Genomic DNA, 23,940 nt, shown 5'->3' on the forward strand with positions numbered 1-23,940 from the left:
TGGGGACACGAAAGACTAAGGCTGCTCAATACAAGTACATATTAGAAGCCTGAAAGTGGTGTCAGTGGGGCTAATTGTTCAAAAGTACTGAAGCCTGAAAGTGATGTCCAGGGGCTAATTGTTCAAAAGTACTGAGTGTGTGAACGAGACCTCTGCCCAATTGTGTTCCCAGAAATAAATAAATAAAATATAGTAGGACTTTATAGTTAACGAATAGTTCAGGCCAAAGTGCTAGTTACTTGGTGTTGAGATGAGCCTGGTGGTACAACCTCTGAAAGTTTGACTTAACTTTTAATATATTTTTGAACAATTATGATGTTAAGCCAGAAGAATACACGTATACTTTGGAACAACTGGGACATGTTTTATTGTGCAGCCGACATTACCTCAGGCATGTCCAGATTATGTCCCTTGACCAAGGATTACCTTGGTAATTTCTGCATACTGTCAGAATGCTGGTCTTGCACCTGATGAAAGGGAGAAGTAAAACACTTTGTTCAGGGAAAAAATGAATGGTTACTATAACATTTAAACTCTGTTACCCAGTGTAGATTCATATTTCACTGCTTTAATGACTAATTTTTCAGATGATATGGCCCCTGCTGTGATAATGGGAGTCAACTCTGTAATAATTAACACATCCATGGATGGACAAAGGCACCAGCTTGTGGGGAACTTCAGTAGCTGGGGAGTTGGAGGTGAGGACTGGCATTTATCACATCTCTAGATTAAACAATTAAGATTATCATATATATGAGATTGCCCTTTGCTCCTCCCCTTTTTAAATAAAGTGAGACATCCAAAAGGCCATTTCATGCATACCCCAATGTATGGTTTTTGTGATTTTTTTTTTTACAGTTTTTTTTTTTACAGTGAATAAAAAGACATAAAGATTCTTTGATGAACTTTTTGAACAATACTGAATAGACTGAAGCGCAGTGACTCTACTTCATGAAAAACCATATTTGGAATCGGCACAAAATGGCCTTTTAGATGATGCATACTTTATTTAACGATGGACCAGTCGTTTAAAACATATTAATTTTCTGTGTATTGTTGTCTTGTTTACAGATGTCACATGGTACAAATCACACCTGTTCTGGACAGGCACTGGTGTAACCAAAGGTCACATCTTCACCGAGAGTCCGTTCTCTGTTGATTATTACTACATTGTTGATGCCTCTTGCCTGGCTTTTGATTGGCTAGGAAAAAAGCTCTATTGGTCCAATGTGAAGCAAATAGTGGTGAGTTGCAGACACATTAACCTTGTCCATAAAATGGCTTAAATAAATTAGCACATTTGGTCCTAGCTGTTTATTTTCAGTATTTACAGTTTTAAGTTTTTGAAAATTTTGAAGTTGGAAAATTAAGTAGAAATGCTTGATGTCCATTGTATTGCTAATGCCAGTACAAATTAGTCAGTAATGATATGATATATTTATTTGATTGGTGTTTTCATTGTTCTCAAGAATATTTTTTATTACTTGAAGATGGTGAACAAAAATTAAGATGGATTATTCTTTGGCCTGTTTTAGATTCGTCGCTGTGACATGGGTGGCAGGAACTCTGAGATCGTGTACCCAACCTCAGCCAAACAGCTTGTGATTGACTCCCTCCAGGGGCGCCTCTACTGGGTAACCACCCATTCCGTTGAGACAGCCCACCTTAACGGGGATGACCCCTTGGAGTACTTTGCTGTGCCGCATTTTGCCGGCAGACAGATCCACAGCTTAGCACTAGACCATGAGAAGCACAACATCTACTGGTTGGTTCAGAGCTTTGAGAGCCAGGACTTGTACATGTCTCCAACTGTTGAACATGCTGTGGTGGATTTACCTGCCACAGTGAAGCGGGTGGGCAGGCTGAACAGTGTCAACAGGTGTGTGTAATCAACCAGGCCAGCAAATGGCTAGTCTATAGGATATTCTCTGCAGAGAAAAAGAAAGAAACTAACTTTCAAATTTAGACTTGTACACAACACTGCTCACACTGTGTGGTCAAAATTGAAATCATTGACAGGGTTTAAAGAGGCTTCCAGGGTCAAGTTCTTGATACAGAATAAGTCCTTGAAAACCCTTGAATGTGTTACGTTAGATATTGCACTGTGTTGTAAATAGATAAATGTTTTTTTTTTTTTTTTTCGTACTTATTTTTATTTGTACTTAAACGAAATATTACTTGATAAAGCGACCCTAAGATGTTATGTCCTTGAAAGATTTTCTTTCACTGGTAGGAACTGAGATACAGGAGGAGTCAAACTGCTTCCTGATCTTTATTTGGCTCTTTGACCTATCTTTTCATGCCCTCAAGCTAACTTTACCATTTTGATGTGAAGAATTGATGAAACTACTGTATGCATATTTTTCATGGTTTCCAAAAATAAATTACTTAAAGAAGGTGAAAAATGTATAGCCCTTTTGAAAAACAAAAATCACAAACCATGAATATGTATGTTTGTTCAGCTCTGCATTGTCTTGTTATACAGACAACCACCACTACAGATATTCAGCGGACGGCTGATCTGGGTGAACAAAATGAATGACCTGATGGTGAGTGACCTACGGGGGAACTACAGCGCTGTCATGAGACACGTCAGTGGGAATGTCAGCTCTGTGGTCGTCATCCACCCCTCCCTGCAGCCTTATCCAGGTAGGCCCACTGAAGAGAAAGCTATACATTGACATCCTCTACCCGAGATTTAGTGAGGGTGGAGAAAAGCCCCTATGTCCCTATCTCTGTAAGGGAATTTGTGTAACAGCTGAGCTCACACGGAATGAGTCATGTCAGGGATTTCTGAAAATAGTAAAAATGATAGAGCATTTGACTATAGTCAGAGGACTGAGGATATTGCCAGTGTTTTTTGCGATGGGCTGACTTGAGATTCCGCTCTAGCAGCATTTAAACATCATGTAAGTATGAGGCTGTAACAGGATGTACACAAACACACAATCACCGCCACAGTGTATGTGGCATAGTCTTGAGTACGGTGTAAAACACCAGTCATAGAAATAAATCAAACTCACAATCAGGTGTTCTTCCAAAATACCCATGTTAAAGTAATGCTGAGAATATCCATCTTATTTTTGAAGTGTATAATAGGGAAAACTCATGAAAAGAATGCTCTGATATGAACTCTGTTACAGAAGGGTTGTTAGTGGTGAAAAATGGTTTTAAATTACATGCAGTTTATTGTTAATGAGGTAAAATTTCACATGATTTTATGACCAATTTAGTACAGTGAAATTAGTAGCTGCTGAAAAACTTCCATGAAATTGTTGCTGTTTTGCATGCTATACGTGACAGTCTAACATATATATATATATATATATATATATATCATCTGTGTGTTTCAGCTGGTCTGGATGAGTCGTCTCTGGTGATCATCCCCTCAGCCATCTCAGAGGCTGCTGTACAGGTGACTGGGGACTGGAGCAGTTTTAATGTCACCTGGTTAGCCTCCAAGGAGGTCAACTACGGCCCAGTCATGTACAAACTGTCCCTAGAGGCTCCCAACCAGCAGTATGAACTGGTCAGTACTCAGTCAACTTATAGCCAAAGTTATAAAACATAGGCAGGTTATTTGAAGAATAGTGCAACAATTGAGCGTGTAAACTTATTTTTCCTCCGTTGAACATTTTCGGACTTACTTTGAACTTTAAGATTTGGTCCACTTTTACAAAACTTCTTAAATCAGTCTGTCATTACCTTTCCCCTAGTGGACAACATCTTTTACAAAAAAGTTATGAAAAATATGACATGAGAAGGATTGTGAAACTGTCCAACACACAATTTCTTCCAACTTTGTTTCTGGCTGTACAGTACTAATACTTTAAGTGATACCCTTTTGTTAAAGCAAAGTCAGTGCATATATTTAGCACACGTTGGGATTCAAGTTGAATATATCTTAGCAGTTTTGTGAATATTTTATAACTGAGACGTTAAAATAGCATTTTTGTCGTAGATTAAGAAGAACACTTGGCATGAACTGGTTGGTATTCCACCCTTTTCCCTCTTCACGATATCCATCCAAGCATTCACCTACTGGGGTTATGCCCCTTGGGTGACCCGTACATTGAGGTCACCTATGTCAGGTAAGTCTAGGAATCTTTTTGGATGTTCCACCCGGGAGACGAAGGGATTAATTTTAATTTTAAGTGTATCTCAATAAGATTATTAAGTTGTCCATTATTTTTTTGACATAATTGAAGGACTTCTCCACCCCCCACCCCCACCCCCCCCACCCCCCCGCCCACTCTCCTCCACCATCCATCTTATGTGTATCATCATGACACGTCTTTGAATGGCCTATTTTAATACCTCATAAATGAGTTAAAAAATGCAAAGTTTCTTATATTACCTGAATTTTTTTCGTAAATTTATTTCATATAAGGTACTTTAATTAAGCAGGACTGTGTTAAAGGTGTCAAAACTGTATAGTTGTGGTGCTGTGTGGGTTCATATGTATGTCACAGAGTTTTGTCAAGGGATTCTGTATTCTTTCATGTTTCATCTACCCATTGTGTTAGAGTAAAACAGCAATGACATAATTACCTAGTGTTTTTACACACCACATTTTGCCACCTGTCTGTTTCAGTTCCATCTCGACCTCTTACCCCTCGCGTTTACATCACCAGCAGAAAAGACGCCATGACATCTCAGCTTTCTACAGCAGCTGATTTCCGTTGGTCGACCCCGCACAAAATCCACGGCATCATTGACCACCACATTGTTTTCTATCGCCATGCCAACAAAACTGGTCCGTGGACAAGTGTTCGTGTAGAGGCCTCCTCCAGGCATTTCATCCTTGACAATCTGGCTAGCAACTGTACTTACTATTTCCAGGTATATTTGTTATGCTCACTGGTGCAAGTTTGTCAGTTCAACGTAAAACTGTAACTAGTTTCTTAGACAGTTTAGAAATTTGATCTACATTTATGCTGTATGATCTTCTCTTTTAAATTAATTTTTTTCATAATTGGCCTTCCGTGAATGTAGGGTGGTTATTTTATTTGATTGATTTATCTATTTGAATGGTGTTTTACGCCATACTCAAGAATATTTCACTTTATCTATGACGGTGGCCAGCATTTTGGTGGGAGAAAACTGAGCAGAGCCAAGGGGAACCGACGAGCATCCGCAGGTTGCTGGCAGACCTTCCCACATATGGTTGGAGAGGAAAACAGCATGAGCTTGACTTGAATTCGCATCAGCTGCATTAGTGGAAGGCTCCTTGGTCAGTGCACCGTGCTGGCATTCTAACACATGCAGGCCATGGAGACCTCGGGTGGTTAATAAACTTTTGTCGTATGAATGTAGGATGATGATGTAACATTGTTTTCCTCATGTAGCTGCTATTTGTTGTAAGAAAAACTATATAGCTACGTGCAGCATATTTTCCTGTGATTAATGTTAAATGTCATTCACAAAATAATGCAAATGAGAAAAGGAGAAATAAAGAAGGAGAAGGAGAGAGATGGACAAAAAATGATATGTCAATTTAAAAAAAAAAAAAAGATTTATTTATTTATGGGGCTTGTATTGATGAATTTCCAGGCTGATTTCATGTCTTTTATGTTTACTGTTCATTACAGGTTCAGGCGTGTACAATGATTGGCTGTGGTCCAAGATCAAAGATCAAGGCTGCCGTCACTGATGGTTAGATAATACACACAGGAAATCACACACAACTTGTGTAATAGTCGAAAAATGAATTTCCTTTGGAATGATCTTTGCTTATTTAAATCAGACATAATGTCATAAAATTTCACGGAATTAGTACTGCTGTATGTGAAAATTCTCTTGATTAACAGTAAATCACGTTTTGACAAAACTTTTCACCAGCCAATCGCCATTCTCTACAGCAGTTCCTGCAGTGTGATTAGTTGGTGGGAATTTACGTGAAATTATCCAATTTACTGTAATGATAAATAAGCGTATGTTGTTTTTTTAAAAAATGAGTTGTGTATACCCAAAGGCTTGATCTGCAAAATGTAAATAATTATTTGTATGTTTCATTTTAATAATTTGAAAACTGTCAACATTTACTCTGCTTGTCCTGAGTTTATTTACTGTTGAACTTTTTTACCCCCAAACAATGTATCTGTGTCATTTGTTTTTGTAGCTGAGAATCCTGTTCCGAAGTTGTTGATAGCATCAAGATCTGGACTTAGACTCGTAGAAGTAGAGGAGGGCCATAACAAATCAGTTACCATGGCGACTGGGTCTCCTCTGGCCATCACATACTTGGCACAGGACATGAAGTTCTTCTGGATTGACGAGACCAACTCCCTGGTGGAAGGGGTCGGGGATAAAGATAGGCGGGTCACTCATGAGAGGAAGGTGAGAGTTGCCGGTTCAAATCCGGCTCATTCTGGGTTGGCTGCATTCTCACTTCAGGAGATTTGTGAGATATTGGTGTTCATACGGAACACTTCAGGTTTGAATGTATCAGATATTAATCTAACAGTGATTATTTGTCATTGAGTTACTTACCATGATGTGAAGCAGGACTGTAGGCAACATTTAGATTGTGAGTATATGTGTGGTGTCTTCACATAAAAGGCTAGCAAATTGATTATCAGACCAGTTACACTTAAGATTCCAGAGGTTCCAAAGGCTCTGGAAGCTCTGAGATTGCAGGCATTCAGAGATGCATTATATGGTCATCTTGGTAATCTGGAAAATATTGGTTAGAAGTCCCATATACGTGTACATGTTGTGGCCTGTTCTGTAGGAATTGTCCCCACTCCTAGACACACGAAAAAATGGCCAACATCTTCTGTAGCTAGGAAGAATAATACCTTATTTATGGGATTTGCTTTTTGTCCAGCATGTGGTTACTTGTGCATCTGTATCATGACAGTGTAAAACACCAATCAAATAAAAATAAATAACTGTATCATCGTCAGATTTTGCTGCTGAATGGCACGGGTAAGGACATCACAGTGGACTGGATCAGCCGGAGTCTCTACATCTCCCTACAGTACACAGAGGAGAGTGCCATCGTGTCCTACGACATAGAGAGACAGGAGCTGACACGGGTCATCAGTAGGCCCTACCCCATAGGCAGTGTCTTGGCAGACCCATTCTCAAGGTGGGATTGTGATGCAGGAATGGGGGTTACCCGGGTTAATGTCAGTGATATGCTGTATGAGGCATCAGACCAAAGAATGAGTGAGAGAATGAGTGAATGAATGATTGAGGTATAATACGACATTGGCTGTATTTCCACCATATTGTGGCGATCATAGCAAAGTCATTAAGTCATAGCACATATAAATTATGGCCCTTGAAATCCTTTATGATACTTTTGTTGATGCCTTGAAATTTCTGATTTTTGGGAAGTACTTTCTTTATCAGTGATAAGTATCATGTTGCATTATGTGAAATGGATAAAAAATCAAGTATAAAGTATCCATTTGTCTACATATGAAGGATGGAAAGTCCTTGAATGTGTTGAAAAGCACAGGATATTATGTCCTAGAAAGTCCTTCAAAAACATTTTCTTTTTCAGTTGATTATGGTTTGTTCATATAACCCTTATGATCTTGAAAAAAGACAATAGAAGCTAAATCTTGTACAGGATTTTTATCTATTGAAACAAAATAAAAGTTTCATTTAGCAGTATTATTTTCTGTTTGCAGTCAGTTATTCTGGACAGAATCACAAGACAGCCGTTCTGGCTATTTGATGAAAGGGCGGATGGATGGTGAGGAAATCGCGGCAATGTTCTCTCCTGACAACCTAACCACCAGGAGGCGCCGGCGTCAGGCAGCTGACAGCGCTGCGTGCAACTGTTCAACTCAGCCCCAGGTTGCGCCAGTCGTAGCTATTGACCACTCCATGAAAGGGACAACAAAACTGTATTTCATCAAAACTAATGGTATTGCCTTAGTTGCCACGGATACAGATGCTTGCCATTGCAATGTGGAGCTTCCCACAACCCCGCTTGATAGAAAAGGTGAGTCTTCCGTGTAAACTGATCTTAAATAAATTTACACCATTCAGCTTGTATACTAGTCTGCATGAAGGCTTCGTAAGTGGAATATACAAGATTTGGTGATGTAAGATTATAAATTAAATCTGATGTGATGATGTCAGAAGGAAATCAGATAATGATCTTGACCTTGATGTTCAGGGGATGATGCCATTCAGGCTCGTTGGATTAGTCTAGAAAAAAAAAGTGTGGCCAAGTAATGCATGTAAATCTGGCTCTCAGATTTATCATTTCAGCAAATTATTTCACCAAAATGCATCTTTACGCAATAAACCTTTACAAATACGTTTCATTTTGTGTCTGCCCTGTTCTGAAAGGTATTATCCTCTTGTGTACTCACTCATTGTTCCCAGGCCTTCCCCCGGACTCTCTGACAGCTGATCATCTGAAGATCTACTGGTCCAAGTCTGATAGTGGTGTCCACAGTCTGGACAAAGCGAGCGGTCATCACTCAGTCATCTCACAACACACTGGGGTCACCTCCATACAGGCATACGGTCAACACCTACAGCCACTGCCAGGTGAAGGGGCAAATATTAAATGTATATAAAGTCAAAGAAATTAATGCTCTGCAGTCGAGCGTATTAGATGAACATCTGCCAGACTGTGTGGCATTTTTGTTTTGATTTTTTTTTCTGCTGAGCCTATGAATCTTTTAGTCAGTTAGTTGTCCAGCAATGTTGACCCATATCGTTTGGGCCATTTGTATATATGAGGAAATGCTTCTCTGGCATCACAAGATGATCTTACCATTAACCTTAGCTATAAACTGATTAGTTTCCTTTACTAGATTCCAATATTTTCAAATTTTATTTAATTGGACAGAGGCAGACGCCATAGTTGTGGAACGCTAGTGTTCATTGTTATTCCAGTTAATTTCATAGTAAAATGTGTGCTGTTATAATTATCATTCAATCTCAAGGCTATGACAAATAAAGGGCTGAGACTTTTAATAAAAATGAAATTGGAAACAGTGACATAATTCTTGAAGTTACACCTTCATCCTCATTGAAGTGTTCATTTAATGGTGAGATAGTTGTTTTCAGCCTTTTCCCGTGTGTTACAGGAGCTGAGTGTTTAGACCCCAGCATTCAGAACAAATCCCTGGAGCTGATTGACATTGCGAATACCTCTCTGACCTTCAGACTTAGTATAGCTGTCAGACCTGCCATGTGTCAGGCTATCTCTATGCCTGCCATCAAATACACCATCTACTACACAGAGCTGCTAGCTGACAGTCTGCAGCAGGCCAAGTGTGACCAGACCAGCCTCAACTGTAGCAAACTGGTCAGTGCTCTGTTAGCATGTAGTAAATTGATGAGTGCTGTATTAAATTGTATCAAATTGGAAAGTACCCTGTAGCAAATTAGTGAGTGCTCTGTAAGCCTGTAACAAATTGGTGAGTTGTTTGTCACTTGTAGAAAATTAGTGAGTTCTCTGATAGCATGTAGCAAATTGGTGAGTGCTTGTGTTAGTCTGTTGCAAATTAGTGAGTGCTTTTTCATTCAGTAATAGATTGACGAGCGCTTTTTCAATCTGCAGCAACTTGGTTAGTGCTGCAGTATTTTTTTTTTAGCAAATTGGTTAGTGTTTTGTTGAACTTTAGCAAATATGTGAGTGCTCTTTTCCATCAGCCTGTAGCAAAGTGGTGAGTGTTCAGTCAGCCGGTAGCAAATAGATGAGTGCTTTGTCAGCCTGTTGCCAATTAGTGAGTGCTTTGTTAGCTTGTAGCAAATTGGCGAGTGCTCTGAAAGTCCATAATGTTCTGCATTAGATTTATTTATTTATTTGATTGGTGTTTTACGCCGTACTCAAGAATATTTCACTTACACGACGGTGGCCAGCATTATGGTGGGTGGAAACCGGGCAGAGCCCAGGGGAAACACGTGACCATCCGCAGGTTGCCAGCAGACCTTCCCACTTACAGCCGGAGAGGAAGCCAGCATGAGCTGTACTTGAACTCACATTCTGCATTAGAAAAATGATACATGAACTTGCTGAAGTAGATGGCGTTGTGTCCTTTTAAGCTTAAAACGTTTTCTGTAGGCTAACTCTTTATTGCCAATTTGAATATTACCATGTATGGTGTAGGTTAAAGTTGTGGCCATTTTATTTGACTGAATCAGGAGACATACAGGGATGTTATAACAGTGGACAAGCTCAAGCCTTACACACATTACCTGTTCCAAGTGGCCGTCAGTAACTACTACACAGAGTACTTGTCAGAGGAGATGGGACCAGCCATGATCTACCAGACCAAAGTTGGCAGTAAGTTTTCAATCTGCATAAAATGCTAATTGTAGTTCAGTGAAGAAAAAGGGTCAAATAGATCTCGTCATACTTGATATATACCGAGTTAAAATATTAAAGAAACTGGGTACTTTGTATGTTGGATTAAAAACATGTACTACGCATCCCTTCACTTAAATGTTTAAAAACATCATCCAAAAGACGAAAAAATTCTTGAATATTATCCAAATATCCAGTTCATTGGCAGAATTGATATTGGGCTAAACAAAGAGAGATCTATAAAGCCCTGATACAGAAAGATACCATGTTGTGTTTTATGCATTTTTGTTTGTTGTCACATTGTGGAGGATTTTAATCACAAAAGAATGGAATGGAATTAAACTAAATGTTATGAAAAAAAAAATTGGTCAAAGTTTAATATAATTCATTTCTACAGTGACTTTGTAGGTCTTCACTTTCAGATATGACACTTGCCGTGGTGGTGTGAAGCCATAATCTTTCATTCATTCAGATATGACGCTCTTACTTGTATATGTGTTATAAAGAGGATGCACCTGTATTTCAGTACCACCTCTGTATATGAGATGATAACATTTTAGATCATGGGATTCAATGCACAAAGCTATTTTTGATCTAGAAGAGGTTGATATTGTGATTCATTTTATCCTGACATAACACTTGTGATGTGTTCCCAATTGTGACTCAAATGGATACAAATGTAATCATTTAAATCATATTTTACATTTTGACTTAGGTCTAAACTGGATTTGTGGAATTGATTTTGTTGATTTGAAATAAAGACATTTCTCCAATTTTTGTCTTTCAGTTCCCTCTCCTGTAGAGAATGTGACAGCATCTGCAGTGTTACCAGGGAAGATTAAGGTGGAGTTTGATGTGCCCCTCATAGCTAATGGCCCCCAGGACTCTATCTACTATGTAGTTAAGTGGATGACTGCCACATCGGAAAATGGGGTGCTGGAGGGACAGACAGCCGGGGAACAGAATCACAACAAACGGCACAGAGTAGGGCGTGTGGTGCCCAACCTCAAACCTGAGACAACCTACCGGATCAAGGTACAGGAAAAAGTTGTAACATTACAAGTACAGAATCAGTTGTAACACTGCAAGTTCAGTGTCAGTTGTAACACTGCAAGCACAGTATCAGTTGTAACACTGCAAAGCACAATATCAGTTGTAACACTGGAAGTACAGTGTCAGTTGTAACACTGCAAGCATAGTATCAGTTGTAACACTGCAAGCACAGTAACAGTTGTAACACTGCAAGTACAGTGTCAGTTGTAACACTGCAAGCACAGTATCAGTTGTAACGCTGCAAGCACAGTAACAGTTGTAACACTGCAAGTACAGTGTCAGTTGTAACACTGCAAGCACAGTGTCAGTTATAACACTGCAAGCACAATATCAGTTGTAACACTGCAAGCACAGCATCATCACCATTTATATAAATTCCTATCATACTGACTGAAAAATGTCCAGAAATAGTTTATGGTTTCCAGTGAAGGTAAAGACGTTACTGATTAGCGTATCTATTATAAGACTTTGACATCTGTGTAAAGAACTGTCTAGTTGAATTCATTTTTTTACAAAACATCCACTTTGTCTTCAAGGAAACAACAGGGTGAACTTAGTCTCATGGAGAAAGAGTTTATTGATATTCATTGCTGTTGCTATTTAGATTTGGTTTTCATGTAACCTTCTGTAGCAGAACACTTATCCCAAGTAGAAAAACGACGACAAGACTTCAGACCTTCAACCTTTTCACATGTTTACAAGGAGTTTATTCAAGCATTTTCAGAGGGAATTATTCTGTGTAGGCTGAAATTGATTATGCTTTTTCTGAAAATATACTCATGTACATGTGTAATAATTATACATATATCACTCATTTAAATTATACTTTTTGTTGTCCCCCAAAATCCGAATCAAAATGGCCGAGGCAGTTAGAGTACCAGCACAGCCTCTCACCAATGTGGTCCCAGTGAGTTCAAGTCCAGCTCATGTTGGCTTGTGATATATGCCAGCATGAGCTGCGGATGGTTATTGGTTTCTCCCGGGTTCTACCCGGTTTCCTCCCACTAAAATGCTGGCTGCTGTCATGTAAGTGAAATATTCTTCAGTACTGCATAAAACACCAATTAAATAAATAGATAAAATAAAGCAAATTAAATAGGTTGCATAAAGGTTGAATACTTAGGGAATCTTTAGTTCTTTTAACGCTCTCTGTGACTTCGTTTAGGTTTTGGCCTATGAGGAGAGCCAGCAGTATTACAGTGAGAGTAAACCTGTGAAGGTCACGACCTTTGCCTTCCCTGGGTTGATCAACTGTACTGGTGTCACAGAGACAACAATCAACATCACCTGGATGTCACCTAAGGATGATAGCATCCACTCCCACAATTTCTTCATCAAAAAGGTAAACTTTTTGTATTTTGAACATAGTATTTCAGTAAGAGAAAAGAAATCAAGAAATAGATTGAAGTCCTGATTTGGCCTTTACTAATTAAACCTTCTAACACACAGTTTTGTCAATTCATTGTCCGAGCGTAAAATGACCTTGCTGCTTTATGGCGTTGTAGAGGTACTTGCCTATGTTTTAGCATGATGGTATTCAAGTATAGATTTAACTATTAACAAGCTATCAATATTTTTTTTTAATACTTGAAACCCCAGCCCACCAGGGGAACATATTTCCTGTGTTGTATAGTTGTGTTGTGCTGTATAGTGATGACATTGATAAACAATGGCATGCCTGTCTCTTGTGATAACATTTTCTCTCAAAACCTGCATATTAAGTGAGAACTGCCATGCTGGGATGGATGAAAGGTGGGTGTAAACCCATGGCTTGAAGTCCATTCCCATGAGGCTGTAACCTCTGTACATGTTTTGACGTTCTAGCAGCATTGTAGGATGTAAAAGTTAGGAAACACTGGATTTACCAGAATATTTTGGAGTGAAATTTGCAGGGAATGGACTTTTCAATGAATGATGAGAACACAGCAGTTTGAGAATGCCTGGACTGGATTGTCTCCAACCTTTCCGCATGTTTACAAGGTGTTCATTCAAGCATATTCTGAGGCATTATTCTGTGTAGACACTTAGAAAATTATATCTTTTATGAAGCCCTGAATTTGACCAACCCAACCAATGCATATTTTGTCTCCAGACTTAAATTACAAGGTGCATAATCACACTGATAGTTGGTCTTTATTATGTGAAAAGATTAAAGAATTAAAGTAGTTGTTTTGAAGTAACCTAATGTGAAGTTTGAATTGATTGGAGCAGTATGTTCCTGATGAGGGAATGGCTGAGGGTGACTGGCAGCCACTGAGACTGACACGGACGGAAAACAACACACAGTACAACGAGACATTCACGGACCTGGAGCCCGGCACGCGCTATGTTTTCAGGGTGACTGTGGTGTACAGGTCCTCCGTGGTCCTAGCCTGGCCAACAGACCCAATCTTTATCTTTGAGACTCAGTGTAAGTTTTCTTAAACTAAGGTGTATTAAAGTTATAATGATTGTGCGATGTACCAATTATGATTTCAGGAAGGAAGGTCACAGCTTGTAAATGTATCCAAGGTCAACGCTTTGAGCAGAATCCATGTTCAATTCCCTTAAATTATGGAAATGAAGGCTTGACACCAAGACTAAACCATAATCTTCACAACAATTTGAATTAGCATATTTTAAAAAAAAAGATCACAGTATAGCCTTATTTAAGTAAATCCAGATGTTGAAACAGAAATTTGAAGAACTAAACCTGTATTTTGTGGAATGTTTTTTTTTTGCTTGACAAAAGGTATCGTAGCTCCAGATCTCATTGGCACAGTATACTTGGTGGTCAACATGAGGAATGGAACAGAGAGATATGAGACCTTGATTGAAATGTGGTATGCCTAATATTGTTGGAAATATGTATATGTACATATAGGGATAACTGGTACACCGAATCATGGTTCATGATAATAAATAAAAATTGTGTTAAATCACAACAGATGGACCCATGAGAGCTGTTGGGGAGGACAACACCCTGGTGGTTGCAGTGACACTGGCAGTCATCGCTGTCATCTTCATGCTCGGCCTGGCCATATGCTTTTGTAAGTAATACAGCTTTCCTGATGTCGTAAAAAGAAGCTAATATCGGTAGCCTTTAATACATTAGAGAATTTCTCTCAGCTAATGAACCAAGATTCAAGGGTGGGATGAATCTGAGAATGAGCTGAGCTAATGGTTGAGTATCTGTATGTGTTCTGTTAGACCAGGTACCTTGTACGTTTTAATCAAAAGGTCAACAGACAAGATTGATGTGGCGTACAGCTTTACATTTTGATGGGATCAAACATTTATTCCTGCCCACGGCCAGATATTTTCCTTTGTAAAGCAGAATATATCAAACGTAAATAAGTTAAATTGTTTTATGTACACCAAAATTAAAAGGAGTGTTCTTGAAAATTCTCAGATATCTTGCCACTTTGAAGTGCAAGTCCAGATTTACCTTCCATAGTGTGCTATCAGCATCCCAAAATGGAGGCCTATAGCTGATGGTGGTAGAGGAGAGAAGGGATATATGGAGTTGATTAGTCCAAAAATCTAACAGAACGCTTCTCCAGATGTCTGAAATCTGAGAATGGGTTCCCCTTACCCATAAAGAATCATGAAAGCCAAATAATTTTGTTAACTAGAACTTTATGTAACATGAAATGAATGAATATGTTCATGCATGTGTACAGTGTTACACAAAAATGTCATAATGTTATGATCTGGTTCTGTCAGTGGTGAAATGTAGGAGGCTTGACAAGAAAAGAAAACCCAGTCACTTTGTGAATGGTGCTAGAGGACCGGATACTGAGCTGGCCATTCTACGAGAGTTACCTCATACAACTGTCCAGCAGAACAACACTCTCTATGCTATTAGGTAGGTTGTATGTCTGTCAGCCATTCTGCGAGAGTTACCTCATACAACTGTCCAGCAGAACAACACTCTCTGTGCTGTTAGGTAGGTTGTATGTCTGTCAGCCATTCTACGAGAGTTACCTCATACAACTGTCCAGTAGAACAACACTCTCTATGCTATTAGGTAGGTTGTATATCTGTCAGCCATTCTACGAGAGTTACCTCATATGACTGTCCAGCAGAACAACACTCTCTATGCTGTTAGGTAGGTTGTATGTCTGTCAGCCATTCTACGAGAGTTACCTCATACAACTGTCCAGCAGAACAACACTCTCTATGCTGTTAGGTAGGTTGTATGTCTGTCAGCCATTCTACGAGAGTTACCTCATACAACTGTCCAGCAGAACAACACTCTCTATGCTATTAGGTAGGTTGTATGTCTGTCAGCCATTCTACGAGAGTTACCTCATACGACTGTCCAGCAGGACAGCACTGTCTATGCTATTAGGTAGGTTGTATGTCTGTCAGCCATTCTATGAGAGTTACCTCACACAACTGTCCAGCAGAACAACACTGTCTATGCTATTAGGTAGGTTGTATGTCTGTCAGCCATTCTACGAGAGTTACCTCATACGACTGTCCAGCAGGACAGCACTGTCTATGCTATTAGGTAGGTTGTATGTCTGTCAGCCATTCTACGAGAGTTACCTCATACGACTGTCCAGCAGGACAGCACTGTCTATGCTATTAGGTAGGTTGTATGTCTGTCAACTGCTACATGTAGCAGCAATTTCCTGACTGAATTCATCATAGACAACTCTTTTTGGAAAATATTTGATTGAAAGTCTTATGATTTGAATGATAACGTCATTTGCATCCTCGTTTAGTCTCTAACAAACACAAGTTAAAGCTCATAGAATTGCCTCATTGATTTTGCACAAAAACTTGGTACTGTAGAATGTTGGTTATATCTCAGTAGAATTGAAAAACCCAAGTCTAAGACTCTATAACATACCCACTGCTTTACCAAGCTTTATGAAGCTTGCTTGTGAGGGTCCTCGTACTATGAATATCTACATAGGCTATGATCACAAGACTTTACCACTACATGTGCAGGTTTTTTTCGTAAAGCAAATATCGTTACTGTCAGGAAAAACATTAACAACATTTTGGGTTTTCAGTATCATTCCTACAGATGAAGATATAGAAGCCTTACCTCACTTCAGTCGTGACCAACTTAATTTGACAAAGTTCTTAGGCTCAGGGGCGTTTGGGGAAGTGTTTGAAGGCGTGGCTAAAGATATCCTGGGCAGTGAATCTGGGGATACCAAAGTGGCTGTTAAGGTAAGAGTTCATTGGCTAGGCATCATGTGATATATGTTAGTACATTATGTTTCATTTTGTCTAATTGTGAAAACATAATGTACCATAAATCTGGTAGGACAATATATGCGTACTGTATATTGTTTTGGTGAGGCTTATCTTCATGGCAATAGCTCAAGAACAAAGTGTTGGAGAACAACAATGACCAGTTTTGTAGATGTTGTGTGTCTAATAAAACAAAGGAAGCTTCTCAAAAAGCAAAATTTTCAGTTGAGGAGTTATGCCCCTATTCAACATTTTTCCATAATGCAAATGAATCAGGTACAGATTTAGGCCTTGAATATTTTGAATATGTGGAATTCAGAGGAGCCAATTCAAGCACAGTGTTTTCAGTTTATAACTTACACAATTCAGAGGTTCCTGGGATCAGTTTTACGTCTTAAAAAGATTAAAGGTAATCCCAAGTACTGAAGTGATCTTCTGTCTGTATTTCGGTCATTATTTTTATTCCTTCATCAGTTAAGTAAACACAATAAGGTGTATATAGGTGTGTAATCATGGAAATAATTCTGTACCTCTGTACTGTGGTAAGCCTAAATATTTGTGTGTTGTAGACACTAAGGAAGAGCGCCTCTGACCAGGAGAAAGAAGAATTCCTTAAGGAAGCGCTCCTCATGAGTAACTTTAAACATGAACATATATTAAGTCTGCTGGGGGTCTGTCTGGACAATGACCCACAGTTCATCATCCTGGAGCTGATGGAGGGAGGAGATTTGTTGTCATTTCTCAGGAACAGCCGGCCAAGTGTAGTAAGTTACTGAACAGCTGATAAATTTTTGATTATAAAGTATAGGATAGAATTAATCATGAAATGTATTTCCGATTATGCTGGCAGAGCTTTACTATGCCTGAGAATAGTCGCACACATTTTTCATAATGAGATTTATTTGATGCAGATGTCTGATTGGCTATGGACTTGTCAATCAATCAATGTCTGCGATTGACAGGTTGGCCTGTGGTTTTGTGGATCTGCCCCATATGTCCATGTAAAGACCATCTCTTCAGTAAAAACATTATTTCTTAATTAAAGTCTGTGATTGGCTTACAAAATATGCATGTAGCCCAATCTGTCTTCTAAAACCATTAACACAACTTGGACTTCAGTACTGTTTATACATGCACATTCTTGGCGTTAAAGAAATTTTTGGACATGCTCTAAAAGTTATATTTCCTCTTCCATCAGTGACTGTGTTAACTACCATAGATCTGTAGGGCTGGCTTAGATCAAGCTGACAAATCTGAGCCTGTCTAGGTGGACTTTGTGAGCATTAAATACACATTTTGGATAATTAAAATAAACAGTGTCAAAAATCTGTGTTCATGTTAAAAACATTGTGTATATTTTACCCCTTAACATTAAGATCTTTAAACATAAACATAGGAATTTTGTCAAGTGGGTTTGAATCCCTAACATGCACAATACATCTCCTCACAGTGTATTATGTGAATATTTTGTCTCCTAGTGTAATCCCCCACTCTTGAACCTCTCTGATCTGGTCAAGATCTGTCTACATGTGGCCAGAGGCTGTGGGTATTTAGAAAACATGCACTTCGTTCACAGGTGAGTATTAAAGAGTTTGCTCGTTTTCTGATTTATGCGTTTTAGCAGGGCTTGTGTTTTTCAGATTGACTTTGTTAGAATCAACAATATACATGTACCGTACCTTTTATACAGAATAGTCTGACGTATGTAATGGTAAGCATATGCATACTGATCAATTTTTTGTTTGAATGTTGTTTCCCAAAAAAAAGCCATGTATAAACTTTAAACTGTGTATAGAGGCGAGAATTGCAATGATATGTACATTTATAAATTAGTCAGTGTCATTTTGGAGGAAACTTTTAATTGTGTGTGCTTTGGAAGGGGAACATAGCTCATTGTTTGTCTGAATTTTCTGTACAGAGATTTAGCTGCCAGGAATTGCCTGGTCTCCTCCAAAGACCCATCCTTAATGTCCGTGAAAATTGGGGACTTTGGTCTGGCCAGGGACATCTATAAGAATGATTACTACAGGAAGGAGGGGGAAGGGCTGTTACCTGTACGTTGGATGTCCCCTGAGTCACTGGTGGATGGTGTCTTCACCACACAGTCTGATATCTGGTAGGCTTGTCAAGAAAATCATGGAAAATTTCAGTCATCGCCATGTTAACCAAGGGTCATGCATGTGTGTATGTACTAAGTCTCTCACAAACAGGAAGGAATTGAAAACAATTAAGCACATTGTGTCCATGTTTGTTAATGAGCAAAATGGCCAGAGCTTCCTCAGCCTACAATTATGTTGACTACCACGGAAGATCTAGGTCATGATGGCAGTTAAACATCACTCTCACAGCTGTTTCAAGTGACTTTCAAGTAACGTAGAGTTGTCAAAATGATTGTAAACGCTGATGACAGTTCATTTCTAGACAAGGTTATTCTGTTCTATTTGTTCAGAATTAACTCAAGGTAAACAAATTTGTAACGACTTTGAATATTTTAACAAATACAATATCTATTTCACTTCAAATTAGTTCATGTGTATGCTACTTTGATTCGAAGTTGAATCACATGAACAAAATAATCCTATTTGATCATCCTACATGTAGAAACTGTTCTGGTTACCAGGGCTTTTGGTGTTCTGGTGTGGGAAGTGATAACCCTGGGGCAGCAGCCTTATCCCGCCCGCACTAACATAGAAGTTTTACATTACGTGAGGGCAGGTGGCAGGCTTGACCGACCAGAGAACTGTCCAGATGACTTGTGAGTACAACACACTACTCCCTCCCCTCACCCAGTGTTAACCCTGAAGCTTACACAGCGCTGAAAAAAAAGTCGCCTTACTATATATTTATTGATCTCTCCAGGAACACCCTTCATATAATACTCCCTAGTATTCATGGATATAAATATTGTCATGTTATCAGAAAGCTGACATTTTCCACTGCAAGAGCATCATCCAAAATTCATCACATCACCAAGCAACTTGTATCTATCTAACTGTTGTTTGGGACTATCTTAATTGTTTGGGAATTCTACCTTACCTGAATTGTCCAGTTTCATACAGTGCCTGTGTAGATATGACCTGAGTCCTGTTCTGTTTGTGTAGATAAGATCTTTGTCTTGTTCTGTTTCTGTAGATATATGACCTATTTCCTATTTTGTTTCTGTAGAAACGTGTGACTTGTTGTCCTGTTCTGTTTCTGCAGATATGACCTGTGTCCTGTTCAGTTTGTTTGGATAAGACCTGTTGTCCTGTTCTGTTTCTTTTTTCTGTAGATATGACCTGTATCCTATTCTGTTTCTCTAGATGTGACCTGTATCCTGTTCTCTTTGTGTAGAGATGGCCTGTATCCTCTTTCTCTTCCTGTAGATGTGACCTGTATTCTTTCCTGTTTTTGTAGATATGACCAGTATCCTGTTTTGTTTCGGTAGATATGACCCGTATCCTGTTCTGTTTCTGTAGATATGACCTGTATCCTGTTCTGTTTTTGTAGATATGACCTTTGTCCTGTTCTGTTTCTGTAGATATGACTTGTGTCGTGTTCTGTTTCTGTAGATATCACCTGTGTCCTGTTCTGTTTCTATAGATATGACCTGGTAACCCAGTGTTGGAGCTGCCCACCAGAAGACAGGCCATGTTTTGCTACAATCCACAACCAACTGGAAGAGTTTTATGAAAAATCACTGGATGAGCACAGTGAATTCTCAGCTCTCTGGTCCAAGCATGTGACAAATGGTATGTCTCTTTCCACATTCATGAATTATTATAATTACGTAATTTTATTGTCTTCGTCCAACAGTTTTCCTGTATGTTTGCCTGCTGTTGTACAACCCACAACCAGCGGTATATCAGATCCTGTACAACCTGTGTCCAACTTTGTCCCATTCCTGTAGTTATGTATTAAAACAGTTAGACTAATCCCCACAAACACTGACCATAAACAGCTTGCTGTCTTTCCATGTGGCCAATATTCTTTATCAGCTTTGCTTATTGTCAAATCCTAACACAATGAAATTACCCAGATTTTTATTTATTTTTTGTCCAATTTTTTGTGGCCTGAACAGTATGTTTATAAACCATTGCAGCTGCTGTTTTGCTCATTGCATCACATTTGTTTGACAGAAATTTAATGTTTGCCATTTTCTATTTTGAATATGTCAAAAATTTATTGTAACACATTTAAATGCAGTATAAATCCCCTTTTCTTTAATAGTGGTTTACTCCAGGCACTCTTCTTTCCTCCACACGTAAAACTGACTGGTGAAAAAATTTTGAGTATGGTCTTAAACAACAATCAAATAAATTATTAAGTAAATCATAGATAGTGGGTTGCTGTCCATTGCTTGTTCAGTGACCACACTCAGTGGTTGCTGTCCATGGCTTGTTCAGTGACCACACTCAGTGGTTGCTGTCCATGGCTTGTTCAGTGACCACACTCAGTGGTTGCTTTCCATGGCTTGTTCAGTGACCACACTCAGTGGTTGCTGTCCATGGCTGGTTCAGTGACCACACTCAGTGGTTGCTGTCCATGGCTTGTTCAGTGACCACACTCAGTGGTTGCTGTCCATGGCTTGTTCAGTGACCACACTCAGTGGTTGCTGTTCATAGCTTGTTCAGTGACCACACTCGGTGGTTGCTATCCATGGCTTGTTCAGTGACCACACTCAGTGGTTGCTGTTCATGGCTTGTTCAGTGACCACACTCAGTGGTTGCTTTCTCGTCTGATTGTTTATTTCTTCCTGATGTAAGGTAAATATTCTTGAATACGTCATGTAATAACAGTCAAACAAGTAAATCTGGGATAGAGTTGTGGTGTATTAGCGGGCTTTAAGGAAACCTTAAACTCTTGACCAAGGAGAGGCACATTTGAATACAGTTCTTGTGTATGGATATGTGGCTTTGCAACCAGTACCATGGTTACCTCCAGGATGGGTGAAGATTTCTTAACCAATAAACCTGATAACAGCCGACGTAGTTTAAGAAATCTTGACCGCAGCAATGAAATAATTATATTCAGTGAATAGGTTTCTGTTTGTACTGTGCAGTGTAGTTGTTGTACGTGAAGAATTGTGAAGAGAAAAGATCCAAATTTGTGAAACATGTCTGAGTGGTTAAGCTGTGATGTGATTGACACAAGTGCATGGTTTTAAATTACACATTTCATTAATTGTAAATATTGCTTTTTTTGAGTTTTGACCATGATTAAATTTTAAGTATATTTATTCAGCTCTGTTGGGAGTTGTAAAGAAGTAAATATCAGACATATTCATGTCAATACCATGTTGATTCCCAGGAGTTCAAAATGTTCTATTAACAATTCTGGCAGCAAATAACACACTGGCTCCACTTTCCTAAGTCTCAGTGTGATTTCAGTGTAGTTTTTCCTAAATTATCTGATTAACCATTTAACAGTTAAAACCAAACTCTGCTGGTGTCAGAGGTCCAGTGAAAGTGGTGCCTGTTTTTGTTAGCAGTCTTTGAATCACCTAAGGCTCCTTAATCTACCACCCGTCCACATGGATGCACTGCCAACATGCTCTGGGTACCTTTTCTCACTCAGCGGCCATACAGTTTCAAACTGAAATGTGAACACTTTCATGTCATCTTGCATGACTTTCTTGCTGTTAACATATTGAAGCCTTTTAGGCAGGGCCCTACAAACTCTGATGCATTCTTGATGTGGTCATGGATTACTTGAGAAGCATTTTTTTTTACATATCTGGAACAAATTTCTCCCTGGAAAATTATAATTGAAAACTAAGTTAGAAATCATGCTGCAGCAAAATCTATGATAAATTTTTTGGTTTACCATTAACTCAAGACTGTGGTTTTATTAGTCATTGAACCACACTGAAATTTAGATTACATTACCAAGTACTGCTGAAGATCAAAACTCACATGTAAACATGATCATGGCATTTTGACTGCTTTGATACATAGAAACAGAGAGGAAAATTGGAATGTGTTTGTTTGCTTAATTGAAGAGGTGATTCCAAGACTGCTGAGCAGTTGATAAGAATGATAAACCTTGTGCATGTTGAGTAACACTTGTGCTGTTTTTCCCTCTTTCTCTCTGACTTAGCCACTAGAACTGGGTATGTATTGGGCCCTGCCTCTAAGTTTTTACACCTCTGTATCACTTACTTTATTAGTGAAAATGAGGCATGGAATATCACTTGTAGAACAGGTATCCACATACTTGACAAATCAATGGAAACTGTTTTCATTTTGATACTGAAAGTATTTTTTTTTAAGATTAAAAGTCTTTATGAGAAGATAGTTGAGGCTTTCATGAAACTGTTAAAATGAAGTCATCTGAATTGTATGACACTGTAGATGTGTCTTATTTGTAGAGAAAAAAATGAATAAACAAAGAAGTTACTGAATCAATAAATTGTTCATATCTTCTCTAAAGCATTAATTAATTATTGCGGTCACATTTGTTGTAATGTGGGAACCTTTACAGTTAAATATTATGTACATGAAAGTGTTCAGATATGATATGTTACTGTTGTTTAGGTGTGTTGTTTCTGCTAATTTGGCTTGCCCGTTGGTATTGTCTTATTGTTATGTTGAAATGTGGATACTCCAACTATTTATTTGCCCAAACACCCATCCCCTCCTGCACTGCCAAGTTTATAATATTTTCTAAAGCAATTATAAAAGAACTTTTACAATAAGAATAAATAATATTTGTCTTTAAATTTTGTATTGTCATTCGTAAAATGGCAAATCAGATATAGAAATATTTATTTTTTAACTTAGACATGAATTTTGGTGAATTTGCATCCTGTGAAAACAACCTTATGCTAGAAGCACACATGTTCACACATTGCTCTTATTGTCATCAAATCCCAACCCTTACTGTATCCATTTTGACCGGCTGATTTGTATTCAGTTCGTGGTGAAGTAAATCTGACATGGTGTCCTAAAATTGAAATTGTAGCACTATGTGTCATGTAGCACTATGTGTCATGTAGCATTATGTGTTATGTAGCACTATGTGTCATGTAGCACTATGTGTCATGTAGCACTATTGTTTTGTTTCCACAGTTTCTTCACAGCTGCACACGTAGCTGAGTTGTTTGATATTGATAAGCTGGCATGTTGGTTTTATGTCAGTTTCCCTTCTACCATACAGGTTAAGTGTTTATTAATATCAGTAATTTAGTTCAGGCCCATAAAGTGCACGAAGTGTTGGGGGGTGGGGATCAGGGATCCATCCCCCAGTTTGTACCTTAGCTCTCATAGTCTTTAATATTTTTCAAGTAGTTGGCTCTGTTCACATTTACACATACTTATATTGATTGAAAAGGAATTTAAAATGAGCCACATCTATAATTGGCTGGAATAGTCCACTGGGTACATTCTGGTTACGTACCTGTAGTTAGGTTATGCCTATGTTTTAATTCT

General features: G+C 38.7%; 1 protein-coding gene across 1 annotated transcript in view; it reads left to right on the top strand.

Moving 5' to 3' along the window:
• Positions 1-23,940, top strand: part of LOC135477456 (proto-oncogene tyrosine-protein kinase ROS-like) — a 38,253-nt gene that overhangs the window by 6,067 nt on the left and 8,246 nt on the right. The window contains exons 6-30 of the mRNA XM_064757572.1: positions 588-698; positions 1,072-1,244; positions 1,536-1,879; positions 2,486-2,649; positions 3,354-3,529; positions 3,962-4,091; positions 4,595-4,842; positions 5,592-5,655; positions 6,122-6,339; positions 6,909-7,093; positions 7,644-7,960; positions 8,350-8,517; positions 9,063-9,283; positions 10,123-10,264; positions 11,073-11,320; positions 12,504-12,680; positions 13,550-13,748; positions 14,266-14,367; positions 15,044-15,185; positions 16,345-16,507; positions 17,101-17,295; positions 18,010-18,107; positions 18,450-18,647; positions 19,152-19,286; positions 20,114-20,262. Of these exons, the coding sequence (XP_064613642.1) occupies positions 588-698; positions 1,072-1,244; positions 1,536-1,879; positions 2,486-2,649; positions 3,354-3,529; positions 3,962-4,091; positions 4,595-4,842; positions 5,592-5,655; positions 6,122-6,339; positions 6,909-7,093; positions 7,644-7,960; positions 8,350-8,517; positions 9,063-9,283; positions 10,123-10,264; positions 11,073-11,320; positions 12,504-12,680; positions 13,550-13,748; positions 14,266-14,367; positions 15,044-15,185; positions 16,345-16,507; positions 17,101-17,295; positions 18,010-18,107; positions 18,450-18,647; positions 19,152-19,286; positions 20,114-20,262 (4,467 nt within the window). The remainder of the gene's footprint in view (positions 1-587; positions 699-1,071; positions 1,245-1,535; positions 1,880-2,485; positions 2,650-3,353; positions 3,530-3,961; positions 4,092-4,594; positions 4,843-5,591; positions 5,656-6,121; positions 6,340-6,908; positions 7,094-7,643; positions 7,961-8,349; positions 8,518-9,062; positions 9,284-10,122; positions 10,265-11,072; positions 11,321-12,503; positions 12,681-13,549; positions 13,749-14,265; positions 14,368-15,043; positions 15,186-16,344; positions 16,508-17,100; positions 17,296-18,009; positions 18,108-18,449; positions 18,648-19,151; positions 19,287-20,113; positions 20,263-23,940) is intronic.

The sequence above is a fragment of the Liolophura sinensis genome, chromosome 1 (genome assembly GCF_032854445.1).
Source record: "Liolophura sinensis isolate JHLJ2023 chromosome 1, CUHK_Ljap_v2, whole genome shotgun sequence".
Classification (NCBI taxonomy): Eukaryota; Metazoa; Mollusca; class Polyplacophora; order Chitonida; family Chitonidae; genus Liolophura; species Liolophura sinensis.